The 22,629-nt window shown below is 40.4% G+C and overlaps 1 protein-coding gene and 1 long non-coding RNA gene across 8 annotated transcripts in view; one reads left to right on the top strand and one right to left on the bottom strand.

Moving 5' to 3' along the window:
• Positions 1-869: 869 nt before the first annotated feature.
• On the bottom strand, positions 870-1,313 carry LOC134044721 (uncharacterized). Its single transcript, XR_009933256.1, has 2 exons — positions 1,143-1,313; positions 870-1,060 (listed from the first exon to the last, which is right to left on the bottom strand). It is a non-coding gene; the product is annotated as an uncharacterized LOC134044721 (long non-coding RNA).
• Positions 1,314-6,304: 4,991 nt separating this feature from the next.
• The window catches only part of CREM (cAMP responsive element modulator), a 30,218-nt gene continuing 13,893 nt past the window's right edge, over positions 6,305-22,629 (top strand). Inside the window, exons 1-5 of one of the 7 annotated variants that reach the window (XM_062506660.1) lie at positions 6,305-6,712; positions 7,274-7,391; positions 14,416-14,562; positions 19,353-19,444; positions 19,587-19,732. In XM_062506660.1, the coding sequence (XP_062362644.1) occupies positions 6,672-6,712; positions 7,274-7,391; positions 14,416-14,562; positions 19,353-19,444; positions 19,587-19,732 (544 nt within the window). In that variant the 5' untranslated portion in view covers positions 6,305-6,671. The remainder of the gene's footprint in view (positions 6,713-7,273; positions 7,392-14,415; positions 14,563-19,352; positions 19,445-19,586; positions 19,733-22,629) is intronic. The other 6 variants (XM_062506683.1, XM_062506653.1, XM_062506675.1 and 3 more) reach the window with 6 other exon arrangements.

The following is a 22,629-nucleotide window of genomic DNA, read 5'->3' as shown; positions in this document are numbered from 1 at the left end:
TATACAAGGCAAAACTGGAATTTCTTCCAAAGGTTTCAGCAGAGTTCTCAGTAGTTTAACACTTGCCTGTTCATCTGATTATCCTACTATTATAATAAATATTTTTAATTGACAAGAAAAACCGTATATTTTAATGAATGAGCATAATAGTGTACATAATGGGTGAGCTCTTAAAGCAGAACTAATTTTGAGAAGAGAAACTCCTATTTAAAAGCCCATAACAGACACACAATACATATGATAGAAACAAAGGGAGGGAAACAGAACTCAAAACAGGAAGGGGGTGTTCAATATTTCAACAAAGGAAACGTAGGATGAAACTGAAAACCTGCACAAGCAGTAATGATAATTGAAGATTCTGTATTTTTTCCACTATATTGCGATTTTGATAGCTGTGGTAAATTACTCCTGTGAAGCAAATAAAAGAACTAAACGCTGAAGACAAAACCTCTGCTAATAAATATGATTCAACTCTTATGAAGTCAGAGATAAGAGTTGTTTTTTTAAAAAAACACAGGAAATCAATACGCAGGTTCTCTTCATGCCATGAATAAGACTAAGCGTTTGACCTGTGTGGTCGTATCACCAATCCTGACACACATCCTCCAATTCTTCAATCACAATGAGTTATGTGAAATTAACTTGGGTTTTTCATGTTTATTTAGCATAATGAGTAGTTTCTCACAGTTAAAAAAAAAATCGAACTCAAAACATAAAAATGGGTAAATACGTTATGTAACTTCAGAATATATGTGCAGTGACGTATAGGCATTCCATTTAAAATATAATGCAGTATAATTCCTTCGTAAACTACTTTGTAGAATACTGAGCAGCAATAGGACATTCGATGTTCAAACACCACTAGTAACAAAGTTTATGGCTTACGCGTTTATTGCATTTTATTATTAACCCTGAGCCGACTGGCCCTGTGCCGCCAGCAAAGGACGAGCTCACGCCTACAGCACAAGCCCAACATGACTCAGGACATTTGGACGTAATCCCGGGGAAACACGCACGTCGCTCCCACTTGTTACCTCTCGGAAATTTCTGATTGATTTAGCTAAAAAATGTAAAGTACTATGTCATACCGTGAACGACTGACGTAAGGAACGTACTTTTACTAAGCAGAATTACAAAACAACCTGCGGGCAGCACCTCGGCGGGGCGGCCTCCGGGCAGGCTTCCGTGTCCCTCAGGGTTCCGGCACCGCCCAGGGAACAGGGGGCTGTGCGCGTCCCTTCCCCAGGTCAGCGCGGGGACGGCGGGGCTGGACCCTGCGGGGGAGCGAGCCCAGCCAACCGCCCTTATCGGCGGGGCCCGGCCGGCTCGGCCGGCACCGCCCCGCTATCGCACGCCCGGAGCGCGGCCCAGGGAGCGCGGCGGGCCCGAGCCCGCGCCCGCCCCGGCTGTTACCGGCCGCGCCCGCCCCCGGCAGCGCGGGGCCGCCCCGCCCGCACCGCGGCGCGTCCCGCCCCGGCCAATGGGCGGCGCCGGCGGGGGCCCCGCGGCGGCGGTTGGTCAACTCCGCGGCCGTTGCGCCCCGCGGCCGCTCGGCACCGCCGCCCGCGCGCGGCTCCGCCTCCCGCCGCGGCCGCTGGCGCTGGGAGGCCCCACGGACGCCATTTCCTCGGCGCCCCCGCGGCGGCGCGGCTGCATCAGCGCTGACGTGAGGCCGACGTGCGGCTCCGCCCGGCTCGGTCCCCCCCACCCCCTGTGACGGGGGCAGCACGTACAGGGCGGCGGGTGAGTGCGGGAGGGGGCGGGGACACGTGTGCGCGCAGCCCGACCCCCCGCGGGCCGGGAGCGGGGCAGTGCGGGGGGCGGCGGGCGGCGCGGCGGGCAGGGCGGGCACGGGCACGGGCAGGCGGGGGGCGCTGTGCCGCGCTCGGCTCGGTCCCGCCGCGGGAGCGCGCAGAGGCGGCGTGGACGCGTCCTTGTCGGCAGCCGGGAGCGCGCTGGGCTCAGGGACGGCCGCGCGAGAGCCCGCACGGCGCTGTGGGGCGGCCCCGAGGCGGCTCCGCGTCCCGGGAATTTCGGAAGGGCTGCGCGGAGCGCCGGCTCCGGTGCCGCCCGGGAGCCACGGTGCTCGCCGGGCTCCGGCAGGCGGTGGCTCCAGCCCTTGCTCGGGGCACCGGCTCGGCTCGCCGGGCGTTGCGGCTCGGAGCGGGGCAGCGCTTGCCCGCTGCGGCAGAGCGCCCTGGACGGTCCGGCCTGGGGCCTCCGCAGGGCTGCCCCGGCCGAGGGGAGCGGGGGTGCCCGGAGGCGTTTGCCCCTTAGTCCGTTACTCCGGGTTATACTCTTGCCCAAGAGAGCTTTTGGAGCTGGGTCAGAACAAATGGGGAGGGATGACAGTCGGCTTCGTGAATCCGAAGTCTTGCTTAAAGCTTGGAACGTTTTGTGTGCTTCCCCCAGTGCTGTGATAGCATCGCTTTTGGTGCTGAGTGCAGCCGCGTGTTAAGTGATTGCACGGGGCTGATGCTTGGTTGATCCTCTGGCCTAGCAGGGGCTGGAAGTGCCCTTCTGCAGGGGGGCCGTGTGTCCTCTCACGGCCGGCTCTGCACTGCCTTGGCAGGATGGTCGCGGTGGCCGGTGCCGAGCGGCCAGGCAGAATTGATGCCTGTGTGCTCAGAGTGATGGCACGTTGGGGTTTAAAGAATTTAGGGTTTAGCTGAGGTCTTCGGGGAAGAAAACGGGGAGATACTGAGAGTGGAGGAGGCACAAGAAGCTTCTGGTGATGCTGAAAACTGAAAGTTTGCACTTTGAAAACCGGGTCTCTTGTGCTGTTGCACATTTTACTTGACTGAATTCTGTGATCGCCTTATTAGCTGGCGTCCTTCACGCCTTCAGGGTGGTAGAACAGTTACTACAGAGTTCATACTGAGAACAAGTGCTCTTCTGAAACGAGTGCGTTCTGAGAGTTTCCACACTCACTTTGGGGTCATCAGTAAATGCAAAACAGGTGTTTGTAAATTCACATTCCTGCTTTCTAGTAACTCCCCTGTGAATAAGTCTTCAAAAAGATTTGGAGCAAGGGCTGAAACATATTTTTTAGCCCCTTACAATTGATTTCCTTTGTATCAAATCCTGTAAGCAGTCCCTGATGTATAAAGGGTGGTTGAAATAAAGTTGTTTTTTAAAATGTCTCTGGGTATTTATGTAGACAGTCACACACTCCCAGTTATGCTAAATACTGTAGCAATCTGGTTTTGCAGGATAATTTCACCAATTGTCATTAAATATTACATTAATACACAGTGATGCAAAACAGCAGTATTCGGAGGAGTGAAAGGACTTCTTGTGCTCTTTATTGCAAAAGAACATGTCTCGATAGGGATGCTATCCTTCATGTTTTACCTATGGGCAAAAATACAAAAACTTAACACCTTTAGCTGTAAATTGCTTTAAATTTTCTAGGAAAAAATTTCTGTTTTCCTCTAGCTAATTCCATCTGCCAGATTTCTCCTGTCGGGGTGGTTCATCTGATCACAGTTGAAGAAGCTTTTGATGTGCAGCTGTATGCATAGTCCTAATCAGTGTTTATCTGCTACTGACCTGCTGCCCGTTCGTCTCCGTGACTACAGTAAACATGTGCTTATATATCTTGAAATGTTGCTAGTTTGGTAGCAGTTAAACTTCCTGCCAGATCCTGAAGATGTCTTTGCAGTGATGTAGGAAGAAGCAGGTATCTTTGCTTACTTTATGGAAAACCATTTGTGTCCCCTTTTTATGCGAATATAGAGGTATAACTTAACTAATTTCAAAATCTAGACTAATATTTAAAACTATTCTTTTGTCTTTGTAAGCAACTAAGATAAAAACTAGAAGAAAAAGATGTATAAATACTGAGTATAAGACTAACACTTGTATATAATTAGTCGTACAATGAAGAAAAACATTATGTAATTTTAAATAGGACCCAAGACCACCCACTTCAAACTATTTGCTTAGTTTTCTTTTAAAAACAGAAGGAAGGTAATGTAAAATTTTAAGAGTGATGTGTACTGCTAGTGATAGACTTTTATAAAGGATTTGAAGGGGTGGGTGGAAAATTCTGTTTTTCTTTCTTGGAAACTTAAAATCAATGAATATGTTAGAATTTGCTTGCAATGCAGACTGAGTGTGATATGTGTAGAAACTGTTTTCTGAATTGGTTTAGTAATGGTTTCATGCCACAGTCTGTATTACTGATGTTTTAGAAAAAACATAATTACAATATTGCTCAGTATTTTTTCTGTGTATGTATTAAAAAAATGTCTTCATGCTGACATGATACGTAGTACGGGAAATAAAAGCCATGTACAATTCAGATTATAAGAGTGCTCTGACGACAGTGACAACTCAGTCTGAAGTTCAGGAGTTCCGTGGCGTGCCTGGTCTTGAGCTGTCTACAAGCCCACATGAGCTGGCACAGCTCAGTGTGACTGTGCCACCTGTGCTGACCCTTTGGGCTCAAATGACTGCAGCTGACCTGATCCTGCCAGTTCAGTGATCCCATGGTTGAGTCTATCAAAGATTCCTAATCTTGTAACATGTCTGAATTGTGGTACTAATGTGCTACAGTTTATCTTAAGTCATCTTTCTCATTGAAGTTTTATGCCAAGATAGTTTGTGTATCTTTAAAAATTACTCATATACTTGGGTATTTTTTTTTGGGGGGGGGGGGTGGTTTAGGCTGTGATTGGATCTTTATATTTGGATGTTGTTTTAAGTTAAGTCACTATTTGGTCACAGAGGCTGTCAAAAAGATGCAGGTTTGAGCTTACCTAGGAAAAGTATTTTGCTGTGTTTATGAGAAGTGATTTCATTTTATGGCAGTCAAATTTTCAGACTTTAATCCACCCTGGTAAAGTTTTCAGTTAAGCAATCATTTGTATTAAGAGTCAGAATATACACAATTATAGATTAAAAAAATCTATATAAATTCTAGAGTTTTCCATGTATATCCTAAATCTAAATTGTTTGTCACTCCACTAACATGTATAGTTCTTGCTGTTGTTTTCCTAATTAAAGATAAATAATAAAAAAATGCACCCCTCTCTATACTGCGTTTTGCGAAATAAGAGGAATAACCTTGTTAGGTTTTTTGCTGCACTGATGCTCTTTTTGTAGCTTTTTTTCCAACTTAGTGCAGCACTGCAGATGAGAGGTCTTGGGGAGAAAAATCCTGATGAAGTAGTAGAAATAAATACATTTTATGCTGTTCTGCAGTCAGTGAGAAATTAAGCTAAAAAATTAGGAACTATTTTTTTCCCAAGATAAAAAATGGTCCTTTCTGGATAAAATTTCTATGAAATGCATTCAGTGGGAATAAAAGTATTTGGGTTATTTTTTTTCTTTGATTTTGCTTTTGTTTAATTTTTCTTTTTTCTTTTTTCCAGCGGTAGTTTTTTTGTGACAGATAGCTCTGGATACAAAAATACTTCAGGGCCTTTATAAAGTGAATTAATTCTCACTGTATTCCCATCTTTAGGAAGAGGTTTCAATGAATATGTTGCCAGTACCTATGCATTATTTATTCTTCCTTGGTATGTGAGCTATTCTGAAGCTTATTCTTACATGAACCACATAGACCTTTCATATTTGAGACTCTATGGGTGGCCCTAGTTTACAAAGGAAGAATTTTTTTTCCTACTTGATTATTGCTATTATATTGCACATATGTGAAACCAGAACAGTTTAATTAGATAACATCATCTTACAGAAAATTATGGTGGAAAGCTTGGTGAAAACATTTTCCCCAGAGCTGTTAGATTTTGGTGAATTTCAGTAGATATTTAATTAGATTGTATCTAAAGAAAAACATAATTAGTGGCAACTAGCAATACAAAGATATAGAAAGATTTTAGATGTAAAATAGGGCCCTGTGATTCTAATCTGAATTGATACTGGTATAGGGTATGTAAATTCTCTGAGCAGAAGCACTCATGTTAACCCACAAAATGTTGAATTGTTTTGCAGCTTGGCTACCATTAGTTATAATACTGTTTAGTCTTGTTAGTAGAGTACCATTGGAGGCGTATAAGCTAGAAATTTGCTTCTCTGCATCATTTGACTCGGTATCTTTTCATATTTTCATGCCTCTGTTTTGGGCAAAAATTTGATTTTTCTAAAACTAATAAAATTTATTATTTTCAAAGATTGTGGAGTGTCCTGCAAAATAATGCCACAAAAGGAGATTGGTTTACATTTAATTTGATTTAATGTACTTAACTTATAACATGTGGGACTCAATTCCAGAGTCAGGTGGGTAGCAATCCTTGCCTGCCTCTTGCATCTCTCAGTGTAAGTCCTGAGAAGAAACCAAAGTAACTATCAGCCAGTTGAAATAATTTAACTTTGACTTCAGTCAGGCTTGGCATCCCTAGTTCCAGAAACTGAACCTGGGGAGCAGAGATCTGCTGCCTCTTAAATCTCTCAACTACTGTTATGTCTTCCTTTTGTGGCTGTCAATTGATTGTGTAAGTAGGGTGTAGGTGGGAGAGTGCCTGCAGGGCAACCTGCCTGCCTCTGCCTGACCCTCTCCTGTCTCTGTTCTGTTTGTAAACTGACCTGTTGCCATGGCAATGTTTGACATCACCTGTTCAATGTTGCACCTTCAGTGCAGGGTTTGGTAGGAGAGAAAGGGAGCCGAAGAGATCCAAGCTCTTGTTTTAAAACTCACACCTTCCATTATGACTAAGTGTGCCAAGAAATATCGAAAAGGAGCTGTCAGGTAATTGTATTTTTATATAGCAGTTATATAGCAGATTTGGAAGTTTTCTCTATGAAGTTTAAACTCTTAGTTTAAATTGAGGGTCAGCAAGCTGCTTATTTTTCAGTGAAATCTACCCTACTTTTAAAAAGCCTGTAGAGTGAGAAGAATTGTTGTGACTCTTGGGCCATGAGTAGTTTACAGACAGTTCAAGCATAGATGCCAGCAGGGAATAGGCATCTTGGAAGGTTCAGGAAGGCTGTAGCAGCCCATGAGGCTGAAGGGACCTTCTGTGGGCAGCACTGCCAGCACTACATGGGACCCTGGGACACTGTCCCCCTCCTCCCTGAGAAACATCTCCAGAACTGCCCCTCCCTGCAGTTTTTCAAAATACTTGTTTTAGAGCTTCTGGCTATATGAGTGAATATTTTAATACAGGGGAATGAAGAAAGGACTTCAGTTTGACAGAAACATTTATTTTCTGTCTGCTCCAAATATAAAGTAGTTTGGAATTACTGTCCCTAGCTGCCTGATATACCTCCCTGTACTGAGTTATTTAAATGTGTATGTACTTACTTTTAGACTGATGACCATGGAAATGGTTGAACAGGATGACAATGCAGTGGATTCTATGAGAGAGAGAAGTGCTGGTCACCTTCAGAATCAGCCAGGCCAAAGTCAGATTTCCTCAGGATCTGAGGTAAGTTGAAGTGTGGAAAGATGAGAAGAATCAATGAAGTGATATTCAGAGCTGCTATGATTTTTAAACTATCAGTTTGCACGGTATTCTCATGTTTTATAAGTCATGGTGTTAAATAGGAAAAATATAGCAAAGGTGTACTAGAAGCTACACTTTCAGTACTTAACAAAAGACTAATATAAGATCAGGTCTGTTAAAAGGTAACATTTCTAGGAGCCCTTTCAGACAAGAGTGATGGGTTTTTTCCTTTCACTTTCACAAGGTGATTGTTATAGAGATGTGTTAAAGAATTGACGTGGCTACAAGATCAAACATACATAAACCATTTGTGTATCTTGAAGAGGTGTTGCATAAAGAAAATGAAAACATGAATAAAAATAACCATGGTTCTCTCCTAGTTTTTGTTTGTGTTTTTTTTTGTTTTTTTTTTTGTTTGTTTTTTTTTTTTTTTACAAAATGTATTTCATCTAATTGCAAGTACATTTTTAATGTGTGCTTGTTTTGTTTCATCCCTGTGTATCTAATGACAGTGTCTGGACTTCTAAAAGCATACTTTACATATTTTCTATGGTTGCTCTACCTGGATTATGCTTTGGTAGTTAATGGATAAAAGATTATATAGTAACAATTCTCAAACATTTCAAATATGTGCTGAAACATTTGGCACTTGAGAGAAATAGTGTTTCTGACAGCATTAAGTTTTATAGCTTCAGGAAAGTGTATGGACCACTTAAAATGTCCCTCAAAAGCCTGTTGTTAAATAAAATAACTGATTTCAAAAATGGCTTAGAGGATTTTTTCATCACTAAGAGTTAGAAGTTATTTGCTAAGATTTGATGCCATGTATTTGCTATGTTAGATACTTGATTTACGTTACAGATATTTTTTTAAAACTGAAAGCAGCTGCTCTTTTTGTCAGATCTTCAGACACAAAGTAGACTGCAAAATATTTATCAACTTTTTTTGTTAGTTTTGATGCAGGCAGCATTGGGAATATTGGTGGTTCAGTTTTTTCTCTTTTCTTTAAGAATTTTATTTGGTTTGCTTGATTGATGTCATCCCCTCATTCCTTTTTTAGTAGTACTGTTCAAATTTTCTGTTTTAACTTCATAGGATGATTGATGTGTAAAATCTATTGGCTTGTGCAATAGTCTCTGGAGAAGACAGCTGAGAATTCCATCACTTGGGATTTTTAATGTTGATCCAGAGACAAAGGTGTCACTAATGCTGTAGGAGAGTTTTTGCACTCCTATATTGTGCAGTATATAACACTTTTTAAGTTTGTCTGCATTTAATGCTGGGGTATTGTGCGTGAAGGTTCAGCTGTAATAGGGTATGGGTCTCATACCTTCCAGTTAAAATGAGTAAACCTGAAGTATTGATGAATCTCCCTCAGTTAATGCTCAAAGAAATCACGTCCCTCAGTTTGAAGGCTGAGGGTAGCAGTCCGGAATTGGCATCTGGAGTCCCCTTGTTTGGTCAGATGGCTCAGAGAGCTGTCCTGGAGCTGTCCGAGCTGCTTGGTGCAGGTAGCTGGAGCTGATGTCCCTCTCCTGGGCTCCAACCCAGCGGGCTTGGTGCCGTTGTCCCGCTCCGAGGGCTCCGGGCCTGTGCCCATCTGCTCAGCCTCTGCCTGCCGGGGCCTGCAGCCCTCACGCAGCCTCAGTGCCTCCAGGCTGCTCTGCCACAGCATTTGTAGTGGAAAAAGTGCCCAGACAGAACACTTACTGCTGACAGGCTTTTTGGAGACGCTCCTTTGGCTTAAGATGAGTAGGATTTTCATAGCCGGTGTTCCTATGTGGCTGGCCTGGAAGGTGAGGTGCTTTGTTATGTTTTTGGGCCTGGGTGTTGTGGGCTAAAGCCTGCTGGAGCCCCTGTATGGGACATGTGGCTGGTTTTGTGCTGGTCCACATGGGAAGTTTGTGTTTTTCTGAGGAGTTTGTGGCTGTACCCCTGGTCCAGTGCCTGTCTATTTTGACTGTTCCAGAGAGGTACACATCCCTTCTCCCTCTGGCCTATAGAGGAGGGCGGTTAAGAGAGGACAACCACTACAAGTGACTTAAATATCTTGTGCCATCTTCTGTCCTACTAATTTTGTTGTAACTATGCAGAAATAGGAGAAAAGAATGACTTGATTCTTACTGAGAGTGAAAATGCCTGGTCAATGAGGACTCCTTTTCGGATATCTCCAAGGGAGTGGGGGGATGGTGGCTTTGTTTGTGTTTTTTCTAGGGAAATATTCGTTCAACCTTGGTTTTGATCAGTCAGAAATAAAATATTTTAATGCGCTGTTTTTTAATTTGTGGTTTTCTGTGTATTATCAAAGAATTAATTGCAGAAGAGTCAAGCTTGGGAGGAACCTTTTAAGATTAACTAGTCTGACCTGCCTGTGCAAGCAGGGTCAGCCAGAACTGGGTTGTGAATATCTGCAAGGATGGAGTCTCTAGAACCTCTCTGGGCATCTGTACCAGCAGGTGACTGCCCTTCCAGTAAAACAGGTGGAGTTTTTATGTCCAGATGGAATGTAATGGTTTTTAATGCGCTTGGTATTTAATTGAATTATGAATTTGGCCAGGGAGTGACTAGCAAAATGCTAAGGGATACAACTACGTAGGAGGTGGGCAACTTATTTTTGCTTCTTCTTCTTATTCTTGGGGGTTGGGTGGGGGGGCAGCCAACTTATTTTCCCCTCCTCTGTAGGCTTTTTTAAGGAATACCTGCTGTTTAGTTTTAAAAGGGTGGACGAGGTACTCTGTAAGATGATAATCTCCAGAGGACAGAGATTGTTTTGTGTTGAAGCATTTTTAATGTCTCTCCTGTTGGGAGAGAGAGGAGACGTTAAGAATGTGTTGGCTGGAGCACTATGGTGTGATGGGATAACCTCCAGTGCTAAGAAGGACCTATTACATTTGTATCTATTTGTAGAGAAAAAATAGTGTTTGCGATTTTTTTTCTTAGCTTGTGTCATAAGTACTGCTATATTCTCCTGCAATTTTTTGGTGCTGAAAGTAAAATTACTTTTTCTACTAAAGCAAAAATGAGTAAATTTGAAACTAGCAAAGATGAGGTGCACTTTTTGTCCATTAAATGGTTATTTTTTAAATAAAGTGTCCTACTATAGAAGCAATTTATAGTTGCGTTTGTTGCATACGTCACTTTTAGCCAGTTGCTGAATTGGCATGGTAATGTTTTTGTGATCCATCCACCAGAATAAATAGGTGGGAAAGTAAAATTATTAGTGGCTGCATTTGGAAGCTGTTGAAAATGTCCAGAACAGCTGTACAAAAGCTTTGTCTTTGAGGGAAGAGCAGAGGTGCAAGATGGAAAATCTCTCAATCTCTCAGTCTGTTTTGTGATGCGCTCCATGGGTTGTCTCACGTGCACAGATCATCTGCTGCTGCATGTAGAGCTGTACTTAGAAGGAACTTAATTTGTATTGGAATATTCTGACAGTGTTGATGATAGTCAAACTTACATCTTGGAGGACTTACATCTGCAATGGTATTCAAAGAGAAAATAGATGTTCCTTTTGCAGGATTTCTAGAAGCCATGCTGCATTCTGTGTTGTTCTGTGCTCAGCTATGCTAAATATAACAATGTAAGATCAATGTAATTTAGCTCTTCTCAGATTTGATAAAACTATTTCAGTTGTGTTTTCTTTTTCCTATAGTCTTACATCTTGATGGGTTCCTCTTTGACTCACTTCTGTTAACCTTTTCGTATTGTCTTATCAGTAGGGCTATCTGACCTTGTCTGAGATACTGTCTGTTGGCCTCTTGGTGGTGGCCCTGAATGAAGACATTTGTCAGGATTTGCAATATGAGAACTGCTGTCAGAGAGCATAGGGAAATTTTCAGAGCCTGGAGTGCATAGCTATTGCAAGCTGGGACTGTTCAAGTTGATCACTTCGGGGGAGTTATCCTTGTGGGTTTTTGACATCAAACAGTGTTAAATCTTGCTCCCTAGAGATTGAGACCTGTAGGGGTTTGCTAGGCTGTTGTAAGTAAGGCTCTGAAACCAGCCTGCCAAATGCAAATGCTGGCCATGTAGCAAAGTTGGTATTAGAGGATTATAAATGTGTAGCTGTGTCACCATTTTATGCTTCCTTGAAGTGTATGGTGGCACCAAATGTCTGGTGTCAGCCTAACCTTATTTTCCTTAAAAGTAGGTGCTTCTGTTTTGGCAGTAGCTTTGGAATTGATCAAAACGTTTGTTTCCAGCTTTTCCTCATAGAGACTACTTTGGTGCCCAAGTATGGGAGGTCCTTGGTTCTTTTGTTAGGTGAATCCAGTGTGGATTTGCCTTGACTTTTCCAGAATTACTTTTCACTTCACTTCTAGAGTCCTTGTAGTATTTAGAGTCTACAGCAGGGGCAGAAATCAGATGGGCCTGTGTCCTGCATTCTTCATTTGGCAATATTGAAGGTATGAGAGTTGAATGTGAAGGTAACCTCCCTAGTTCTTAGCAGGGAAAGGATGTCTGTCACTCACAGGATCCCCAGGATTACTGTTCAGATGTACCAGGTATCTTGACATTGGATAAATGATGGACAGCCTCTTTCTCTACAAGAGTGTCTGCCTCAGTAGGAAGGTAGTTCCTGATCATTCTTGCTGGCTACTTTTCTCTCCCCACGTAGAAGAGGGAGCACTTAAATTTCCAAATACCTGAAATATAGGACTGTAGTGCTATTATGGTTGCATGGTTGTATTTGTTGTAGCTATTGGACGTGACTGTTGCATGCCTAGTAGCATAGAACCCATAGAATGTGTTAAGCTCCCCCTCAGCCTCTGTGTTCCTGAGTTCCTTCTGTGGATTGTTTTCAGTTGCTGTGCCAGACAACAGTCCTTGAAGTAATGATGTTAAAGGTAGCACTGCTCATCACTGATGTCAGAAAGACATTTCTTTGCCAAGTCTGTTTCAGTCAGGATTTACACATGATAGCATGAAAATGTTCTAGTATTTCAGTTGACACAGGAAATTCAGCTTGAAAACTGTAAAGAGAAATCTGAATCAAAATTCTTATAAGAATTTCCAATATCTATAAAAGTGATCAGGATTTGAACCTTGAAATTTTATACTACTACCATCTCCTCTTCCCTTAGCACTTATCCCCCTTCATTTAATCTCTTATCTGACTTAATGGGATTGAAACAATTTCTCCTGTTATATTGCAAACTTCAGTCCAAAAGAGTATTAGCTGAGTGGGATTTTTTTTTTTTCATGTGGGGTTATACTGAACAAGGAGCTTTAAAAATGAATGTAGTTTCTTAATCTCAAGTACTGGATTATTTCCTGATTATGTGTGACTGACCGACCCATTGTGTACCAAAAAGAAACTTTTAAAATGTTCACCTTTTACTGTTTTGTGGCTGTTGTACTTGGAAGGTTCTTTCTGACCCACTGAGTATTGTTGAGAAGTGTGAGAAGTTGCAGCTGTCACAAAGAGAGCAGTAAGTGGAAAGGTTTGGTGAAATTGCCTCTATAATGTGTTGAAAAGTTATCATGCTTTATAAACATTTAGGCTGCTCTGTGATGACTCCTTGAAGCCTAGGTTTAGGGTGCAAGCCTTGCCACAAAATAGATCATAGTCTTCAGATCTTGGCAACTTTCTAGAGCTTAATCTCAAATACCTATTTCTGATAAATTTCTCGTAGCATTTGTTGAATAGGTTGGGAAGAGGGTTTGTATATCCAATTTCCCCGTTACCATTTCATGCCATTTAAGGAAGTAATTTCAGGGTTAAAAATGCCCTCAATTGTTATGTTTTCTGGAAAGCAGTTCAGTTTCCTATAACACTGAACCATTGCATAGTGAATATTGACAAGATCCTGTCTTTGTTTCCTAGAAACATTGTTTCTCCTAGGTAATTTGAAGCAACATTAGGACTTTTTGATAGCAGTCCATCTTAATAGTAGTTAAAATTTTTTACTTACTTCAAGGTGGGATTATTTCCTGAACAAGCAACATCTTATGGATCAGGAATGAAAACTGCTTTTATATTTGGATTTTTAAAAAACCCAATTCAGTGTAAATACATAAAAAATGCAAAAATTATTATTTTTTTAATATTCAGCATTCTTCATGTTTCTCTTCTTACTCTCATCTCATTTTACATTTACTACTCATGCTAGATACCTTTGGAGCTGAGAACAAAGCTAGGAAGGGAGTATGAGTTTATTCTTGAATGTGCAGAATAATAAGACTTTTCAATGCAGTTTAATTGAAAAACACAGTATTTCTTTTTATGATATGGTTTGTTTGTCATTATCTTCCTTTTCTAGAGATGTTTCATTACACAAGTTGAGATCAATCATAGTGTTTTCCCTTTGCATCACTATTTGTTTCTGTTAATAGGTTTAACAGTAACAACAGAAGTACTGAACTATTTCTTAGCCCACAGGTGTTAAGCTGTTTCTCAGCCCATTCAACCTCAGCACTGAGGGTTGAGAGCCACAGGCTGGGAAAAGCTGTTCTGTGGCTGTGCTAGGCTTAGAGAAGATTCAGCTGTTCTTTATTTTTGTTGTTGCTTTGAAACACTGATATACTGGTTCTAGATTTATTTTTTTTTCCCTAAGAACATTCTGCCTTTTTTGTTGTTGCAATGACATTCCACTCCAGTGAATATGCATGGGTTTCGTTGTGTTTCTGGAGGTTCTTCCTAACCTTCATGCTAGCAACAGTAGATCTGGTGTGTGATGGCCAAGGGTTGGGTTTGTTTTTTTGTTATTTTTTTTTTAATTGAAAAGAAAATATGAAGTCTCTGGAGGGAAAAAAAAAAAAACAAATAATTGCAGTTTAGGCTTAAAACTGTGAGGGTACAGTTTTAAGGTTTCCAGACCATTTGGAAAGGTACATGCCAAACTTTTACTAGTAAAACTAATTAATTTTTGTATGTGATAATTATATACAGCTAAGTTATTTTAGACGTGGCAACAAAATCAGTTTGTTTTAGTTATCGCTTATAAAAGCATTTGCTGAAGTCTTAAGACATCTTACTTAAACATGATGATTGTAATTTTTGCAGGTTTCTGTAGCTGCTTCCAGTGCTGGAAGAGGATCTCCAGCTGTAACTCTAGTGCAGTTGCCTTCTGGTCAAACTGTTCATGTCCAGGGTGTCATTCAAGCCACACAGCCCTCAGTCATTCAGTCACCACACATGCAAGCTGTTCAGGTTAGCTTTTTTATTGTTACATTTTCATGAATATTTGGTACCTCATAACTCTTTTCCCAACCCATCTTCAGTTTCTCTTCATTCCAACCAGTGCTGCGAGATTTACTCAGATGGCACAGGAAACATTGCACGGGGAAAGGTGGCAAACATCCAACCAGCAGCAGCTCTACAAGCATTGTGTAGCAATTCCTTAATACTTCCTGTTTATCTTATAAGAAGCTGTCTTGGAACTGGTGTCTGAACTTACGCAACAGCAAATTTGTCTCATAACGTGGTCTTACTTCAATGTATCCTGCAATTCTTTCATTTAGTTGAATTCTATGAACACAGCATTTTTAATGAGACTATGAACTCATAAATTGAAAAAAAAATCTTATTTTATTGTTGGACAGGGTCTGAACATAGTAGAAGTAAGCATATTGTATCAAGTAGTTTCTTGATTTCAGACCTGTTAGAGCATCTGGTGTTGCTTTTTGTGGATGTGGATATGTAGATACCAACAATACGGGCAGCCTCAAAGTAAACATTTATGTGGCAAATGTTCACATGTTCAGACTTGCTGGAACTAGTAAACAGGGATCGGTGCAAAGTGCATAAGACTTTTCAGAGTTTTTAAAAAGTAGAAAAGGCAAGAGAGAATTAATTTGCAGTGTTTTGAAAATTTCTAGGCCTCCCATTGGTGTTTTTCTTGTAGCTAGGAAGGCCTCTGCTCTAGTTTTATTAAAATCTATTTGGGAAATGTCAGCTGAATTCCTTTTTGAAGATGCAGTTGATACTTCCCTGTTACGAGGCAAGGGTTTTACCTGTGGCCATTGCAACATGTTAAGGAAAAGCATTGGCAGTCTTGAGAAGCCATCTTTAGTGTTAGAGGCTTCTTAGTAACTTTCTAGTATAATAAATAAAAAGACATATATAAAAGTGATTTATATTTGAGAAAAAAATAATAAAACCGTGATCAGATAATAAGTATTTTATTGTTGAGAAGTAGATGTAGATGATGGCACATCAAGGTTTTGAAATCCTAGATCACTATTGAAAGAGGTGCAATAGATGTCAATACTTGATCAAACTTGAAGTCAGAACAGCGTATTCAAAGTAAATACTTTTTTCATTGAATTCTTTCTAGCTGATTTTCCTGAGTAACCTTTATTCAGTAAGCACATTAGTAATTCCCAGTTTCTGTCACTGCTTTTCCTTAAGTCAATGTAGTCAGGACATTCATGCAAAGATAGAGAAGTTTTTTCAAAGCTCAGAAGGATAAATTTCTCAGGAATCTCTTGCTGGCTGCTGCTGTGTCATCTTAGGGGAGTGGAAGTCAACTATTTGTTGTATTGAGTGAAGTCTGGCTGTCTACCCTTTCCCAAAGGATTAAAAAAAGGGAAGTTTTGTCCCATTGCCAACTAGTTAGTTCTAGGATTTTGTTTGGTTTCATCTGGAGAAGAAAGGGCTTGAAGATGCTGTAGAAGACTCCATTACAGAGGGTGTTCAGCCCTTCTGTGATCCTTTTCAGTACAGTATCCTGCCACCTGGCATTTCCTCTGGATCATTTGGCTTTAACTTGCTACTTTCTCTCTGCCAGACAGTGGGGAACTTGGAAAATTATATCAGTTTAAAAAAGAAATAAGGAAGTATGCTGAAGGCTTGTGTTGAAGCTTGCATGACCTCTCCCTCAAACATCTGCCATTTTCAACCGGAAAGTGCTCAAAAGTTTTTCTCATAATACTGTTGCTTTTTAGATGAAAAAATATGTTTATAGCATTCCTTATTGTTTTGTTGAATGTTGTTTTATTTGTAGGAAGATTTAAAATGTTACTTGACTTACTCCTTGCTCTTCCCGGTAGTGTATCAGGCCTTGGAAAGACTTAATATGAATTTGAACTTGTTCAAATATAGATTAAGTTGAAATCTGAATTACGTCTAGGAAAAAATTACAATGGTTTGTTGGTTAACATTACGGACATGGTTGTTTGCCATTAGAGTGATCTGAAGTATTCATTTCCCTCTTTGTCATGATGAAAATTAAAGCTTTTGAAATTTCTTGCAGAAAATGTTCTCTTCCACACTGTGGTGGTTTGACACTGGCCAAATGCCAGGCACGCATGAAAGCTGTTCACTCACCTTCCCCTGCTACAGCTGGGCAGAGGAGAGAGAATTTGACAAAGGGTTAATGAGTTGAGATAAGGACCAGGAGAAAACACTCCCAGGGAAACAGGCACAACTTAAAGATATAAAGATAATTTATTACTAACAAAATCAGAGCAGGATAATGAGAAGTAAAATAAGCCTTTAACAACACCTCTTCTCCCTCAGCCCCTCACTCCTTCCCACTGACAGTGTAGGGAAACAAAGTGTGGGGGTTTTGGTCAATTTGTCACCCAAGGATTTCCTCTGCTGCACAGGGAGAGAAGTTGTTCACCAGTGAGACTGTGGGGTTCCTCCCACAGTTCTCCGTTAGCTTCTCCAGTATGGCTCCAATCTCTGGAGCAGCCGTCCTCCCAAAACTGCTGTGGCATGGGTCACTCTTCCATGGGGTGTAGTCCTCCAAGGACAGGCTGTTCCAACTTGGGAGCAAGACCTTTCTCTCCGTGGGTCTCCCACTGGAGCACAGCCTCCTCTAGGCATCCGCCCGCTCTGGCATGGGCACCTCCCTCGTGGGCTGCGGGTGGATCTCTGCATCCCCCCGTGGATCCCCACGGGCTGTAGGGGCGCAGCTGATTCCTCGTGGGCATCACCACAGCCTGCAGGGGAATCTCTGTTCCAGCATCTGGAGCTCCTTCTTCTCCTCCTTCTCCACTGGCCTTGGTGCCTCCATGTTGTTTACCTCACATGTTCTCACCTCCTCCTCTTTTCTGGCTAGAATTGAAACTGTGCCCCTAACCTTTTTTTTTTTTATTTCTTCCTAAATATGTTAACACAGAGGTGTTACCACCAGCTCTCATTAGCTCAGGCTCAGCCAGTGGCATGTCCATCTTCAGAGCCATCAGGGATTGGCTGTGCTGAACATCGTGGAAGCTTCTAGCAGCTTCTCAGAGAAGCCACTTCTGTGGCCCCTCTGCTACTAAAATAGAGGCTATGCTAAACCAACATACACATTAAAATGCTTAAATAATCTTGTGATTTCCTTCTCTTCTTGCTAAAGTATGACTGTTCCCAACTTTTTCAGCCATATTCACAAACTAGGGGGGTTTCTTTGGGAGAATGTTAGGGGAATGTGACAATTTAAGGACAACTGAGGTCTTGTTACCGAGCTGTTTGTCCTGGGACAAATAGATTATTTATTAACCCCCACACCCCAGCAGAATGAAAATTCTGTTTTGAGTTAGGATGCCCAGGCTCCTTCTTGGCTGTGCAAATACTATCTTGCTTTTGAAGGATTATGCCAGAGACTTGAAGGTCGATCCATAAGGATATTGTTGAAGACATGAGAGGGAAATACCTTTCAGGATCTCTCTCTGCTGCTCTGCATTGGTCTCTCCTGCAAAAGGAGGAATACAAACTTCTTGAAGGACCTGCATCTCTGCAGTTATCTCTGATGTCTGGTTTGAAGCTATACATCTGTATACATGCAGAAGTAACTCTCACTACCTAAGTGGCACACGTAGAGTTGTAATGATGTTTGTTGCATATTACCTTGCAAAATTAGGCTACATTAAATATTTCTCCACAGAAGTGTAATGTAATAAAATTAACAAGTGAAGAGACAGTTTTATTCTGCAATAACCCACAGTTCCTCCACGGTGTAGTTCTACACATTTGCATTGAGGTGACCCAAACCTATAAATTTCCAGAACCTTCCAGACAGTCATTTTCTATTGAGATCAGGAAGGTTTTATTTCTAGTACCAAACAGTGAGGACTGGCAGATGCATTAATTCTAGAGCTCTTCCTTGCATTCCCTGAGCTTCCACTGCAGCTGGTTCAAGCACTTGAAGTCTTCTAGTCTCTTACATCATGTTTGTTCAGTGTTAGTTTAACAAAGTGCTTTATCTGAAACTACAGTCTGGTCTGTCTTATGTGAAAAGATTTTCACATTGTTTCAATTTAGAAATCTCAACCCAGCAATAGTTTTGAGTAGTTAAAAGAATCCAAGAAAATAATGCCTTTACCTTGTTCAATAATGACTTTCAGTTCTGTGTAGTAAGATAGGTGCTGGTCAAGAGTGGGATTCAGCCCTAGGCCTTATTGTTATCTGGGGTGACTTTAAGAGAAGAAGAATATATGAAAATACAAAAGGTCTGAGAAAATGAGATTCTATGGATTTCTCAGGCATTTCCAAAACTCATACAACATTGATAAGCAATGTCTTTGTATTTATGAATGTGTTGGTAAGTCTAATGATCGTGTATATTTAAATAAAGTTATTTTTTAAATAGCTTTGGTGTGGTGTGGGGAAACTTTTATATTGTATACTATTATTTCAGGCACATTAATGCAGTATTCTGTATTTTAGATGTTTGACCTTACTTTAAGAGCTAATTAAATGTTATAATATTTTTATATTTAAAGAAATCTATTTCCAATACTTTTTCTAAGTGTCATTTGCAAAAAAGTAACCTGACTTATATTAACTTTTTCCTTTTTCAAATGGAAGATGTTATCTGAGTGGCTATATCTGGCTAACCTCAGAATTAGTGATCTGTGTTGGAAAAGGTAGTCCAAAATCACGTGATTAGTGATAAATAAGTCAACAAACTTCCCATATGTAACATGGAAGGAATTTTTAAAAATATTTTACTCTGCTGCTACTTTTTTTAAGTAAAGTTATGAATTTCAGGAACTTTGCTATTACAGGTAGCATCGATTGCAGATGAAGCTGCACAATCAGAAGTGATAATTGATTCTCAAAAACGTAGGGAAATACTTTCAAGAAGGCCTTCATACCGGTAAGGACTTTTAATTTTGGTTTTGCTGGTTTTAAAGGCAGCTTATTTATTACAGCAAAACTGTCTGATAAAAGCCACTTATTTGGTTTTCTTATGGATATGGATTTCCAAGTACATAAAATTACTTACATTCTTTTTTTAGAAAAATTTTGAATGAGCTCTCTTCAGATGCTCCTGCAATAGCGAAGATTGAAGAAGAAGAGAAGTCAGAAGATGAAGGAACGCCTTCTGGTATTTCTGCAATGGCCATGCCAACCAGCCTGTATCATACTAACACAGGGCAATACCGTATGTTTGCAAATGTATTATGTGATGATGCAGAACATAGATAGCACAGCTTTGTTTCTAGGAGTTACATAATGCAGTAGGGATGTTTGATTTCGATGAAGAAGTGTAAGAGTTTCTGTATTTTAAGTAATTATTATTTTTTTCTAACATGGGGGTTATAGACTTGTAATCTCTTTCTTGTAGTATTTGTTTGCTGCTAGATGTAGTCCTTCTAGAGCTTCTGTGCATTAAAATGTGGGGGTGAGGCTCAGCTGAAATGAAAAATATTGACACTTTCATGTGAATGTTTAATGATACAAATCATTGCAGTTTCAAATTCTTGTGATTTACTGGGTATTAGTGCTATTTATTCTATGAAATGGCCGGTATAGTTTTTTGAAATGTAAGGTCAGAGTATGAAATGATTTGTAAGTTCCAATTTTCTTTCTTAAAAGGACTATGTCCTTTTGTCACCAGTTTTTAAGTTTCTACATTTTCACCAGAGAATTAACCTAAATCACGGTTTCCAACATTTGATGCGTCATCCAAATGCAAGTTAAAAGTTAAATGCACAGTCCTGTTCTATAGATTTACTTTTGGATTATTTTATTTCTATATTTATAGTAGAAATGTTGCATAACTTACACTCTGTGGCTTCTTTGGACATAATCAGATAATCAGTTATTGGTTTGGATGAATTGATAGTAAGAACTATTTTTAAAATTATGCATTTTATAAAGCTTCACTCTGTAGGGATTTTTCATGGCTTTTCATAAGTAGACACACTAGAGTGCAGGTGATTTTCCTTTGATATAATGACAGGAAGATTGCATAAGAACTGTTGTGGAGGTTTTTCCTGAAATGAGAAAAGAGAGGAAGTCTATTAAAACACTGCAGTGGCATATAAAAGAGGATATAATGGCTCTAGTTGTGGCCTATTCACCCTTAGAATTCTTTAGTTATTTTTAATATATGCAACTAAACTAATTATTAATGGTGAGGAGATAAAACTTTCTTGTAGTATTTATCCTTTCAGCAAAGAAAGTAAATTTTCTTGTGCCCCTAGGCTGCTTCTCTTACCCTTTCTGTAAGCTATAGACATAAATAAGTGTTTGCTGTGTGATGTCTAGCATCTGAAGTGTTCTTTTTTGTGGAAAAGAATACAGTCCTCCTAAATTGCAACTACCCAGTACAGAATCTGGCATGTATTCATGTATTCTTGTATTCTAAGAAAAATTAAATGTTTTTCTTTAAATTTTTAATGGTATTTTTGATTTTGCTTAGGTCTAATTAAGAATATGTATATTTGCCATTTCGAGCCTTGAAAAAAGGTGTTATAATGTCTGTGTATTACCTAGTGAGCCTGTAAACCTATAGGATTTCTAAGAAATTTTAGATCTTAGGTTTAGTCATAGCTTCCTCTGGGAAGCCAGTGTTGTACTTTGACCACAGTGTCTTGCAGGAGATGATTCTTAAAGGGCTGTATTTTCATTTGAACACACCTATAAATAGTGATAGGGAAGTGTTGAAGTGAATAACAGAATTCAAAGGTTTTGCTTTTTTGTTCAATCAGACATTCTGAAAATTAAGAAACAGGGAGCATTACTGACAATGTGAGAACAGAATCCACAAAATTTAATTAAATCTCATGTCTCTTAATTTAAACTTGACTATAAGCCAAGCTTGGGATATTTCTGTTCTTTGCTGCTTTTTCTTTGTGTTAAGTTATAGTTAGCCTAAAACATGTGCTGTATAATTAAGGTTCCCATCATAATGGGGCATTGCTTCAAAATGCAATGTCAGCCTTCATGGACTCTCTTGGTTTTGGCTCAAAAACTTTGAGAGTTTGTCTTCTTGGAAATAGTTTTTCTTACTGAATTTATTGGTTCATTAATTTGATTTTTTTAAAGTTCATTGTTGTAAGTTAAAATAGCTTCTGCCTCAGCAAAGTCTGTGTGTTTTAATTCTGGTTGGGCCAGGTGATAGCAAGGATGGTAATTTCCTTGTAATAAAGGGGGTCTTAATTTAGAACTTACTGAAGAGATTTTCACTGTTGTCCCCTAGTCTGACATGTATGAAGCACAGATCTGAAGCATTTCTAAGCTATGCTATTGCTTGCCTGTGATCCTGAGGAACTGTTGTTAGCTAAAAGCAGGACCACTGGGTGGGAATGTAGCAACTCCAGTGTTGATTTTAGACAGGATATGATGCAGAGGGTCACTCCATGTACCTCCTTCATCTTTATGCTTCCTGTCAATAGCTCTGTGCTTCTGCCTGGGGACACTGTGCCCTGAGGACTCCTCTCTCCCTGGCCAGTGTGGGCTGCATAAGTTCCCCTGTGCAGGCACCAGTAGTTTATGCATTAAGCTTGTTCAGTGTCGGTGGCAATGAAGAACTGGTCTTGCGGTGTCACTGGAGCCATTTGTAGTGTACCCTGGTTTAAAAGAGGTGTTATGTTACTATGTTTGCTGTATCCTTTTTTTCTCTACTGTTCTCTCTATTCCTGCAGAGGAAAGGCAGTTTAGTTGAAAAGATAATTTTGAGTGTATGTTTATGTCTGTATGTCTGGGATTACTCTTTTTGGAAGAACTTGATAAGTAAATTCTTCTGGAAAACAAATGTGTTTTTGCCTACTGGCAGCATTAGTGGCTGTTCTCTACTTATTTTTCACCAGCCAAAATGATATGTTGCCATGGTTTCCAAATATCTTTTTCCTTGGAGCTTCTTAGCTTTGGCATATGGAAGCAGACAGACTGACATGACCAGCTAAAATGTCTTCACCAGCTACTTCCATCAACATGTGTGATCTTTCTGTCAGAGAAATGAATAGTTTTGCACAAGGCGCTGTCTTGTGTAGGAGCCTTGTATTCTCATTTGGCTGCACACCTCTGTTGGTTGTAGTTCTGTCATGTTGGTTA

The sequence above is a fragment of the Cinclus cinclus genome, chromosome 1 (genome assembly GCF_963662255.1).
Source record: "Cinclus cinclus chromosome 1, bCinCin1.1, whole genome shotgun sequence".
In the NCBI taxonomy this organism is placed as follows: Eukaryota; Metazoa; Chordata; class Aves; order Passeriformes; family Cinclidae; genus Cinclus; species Cinclus cinclus.
This window is presented reverse-complemented; position numbering and strand designations above follow the sequence as displayed.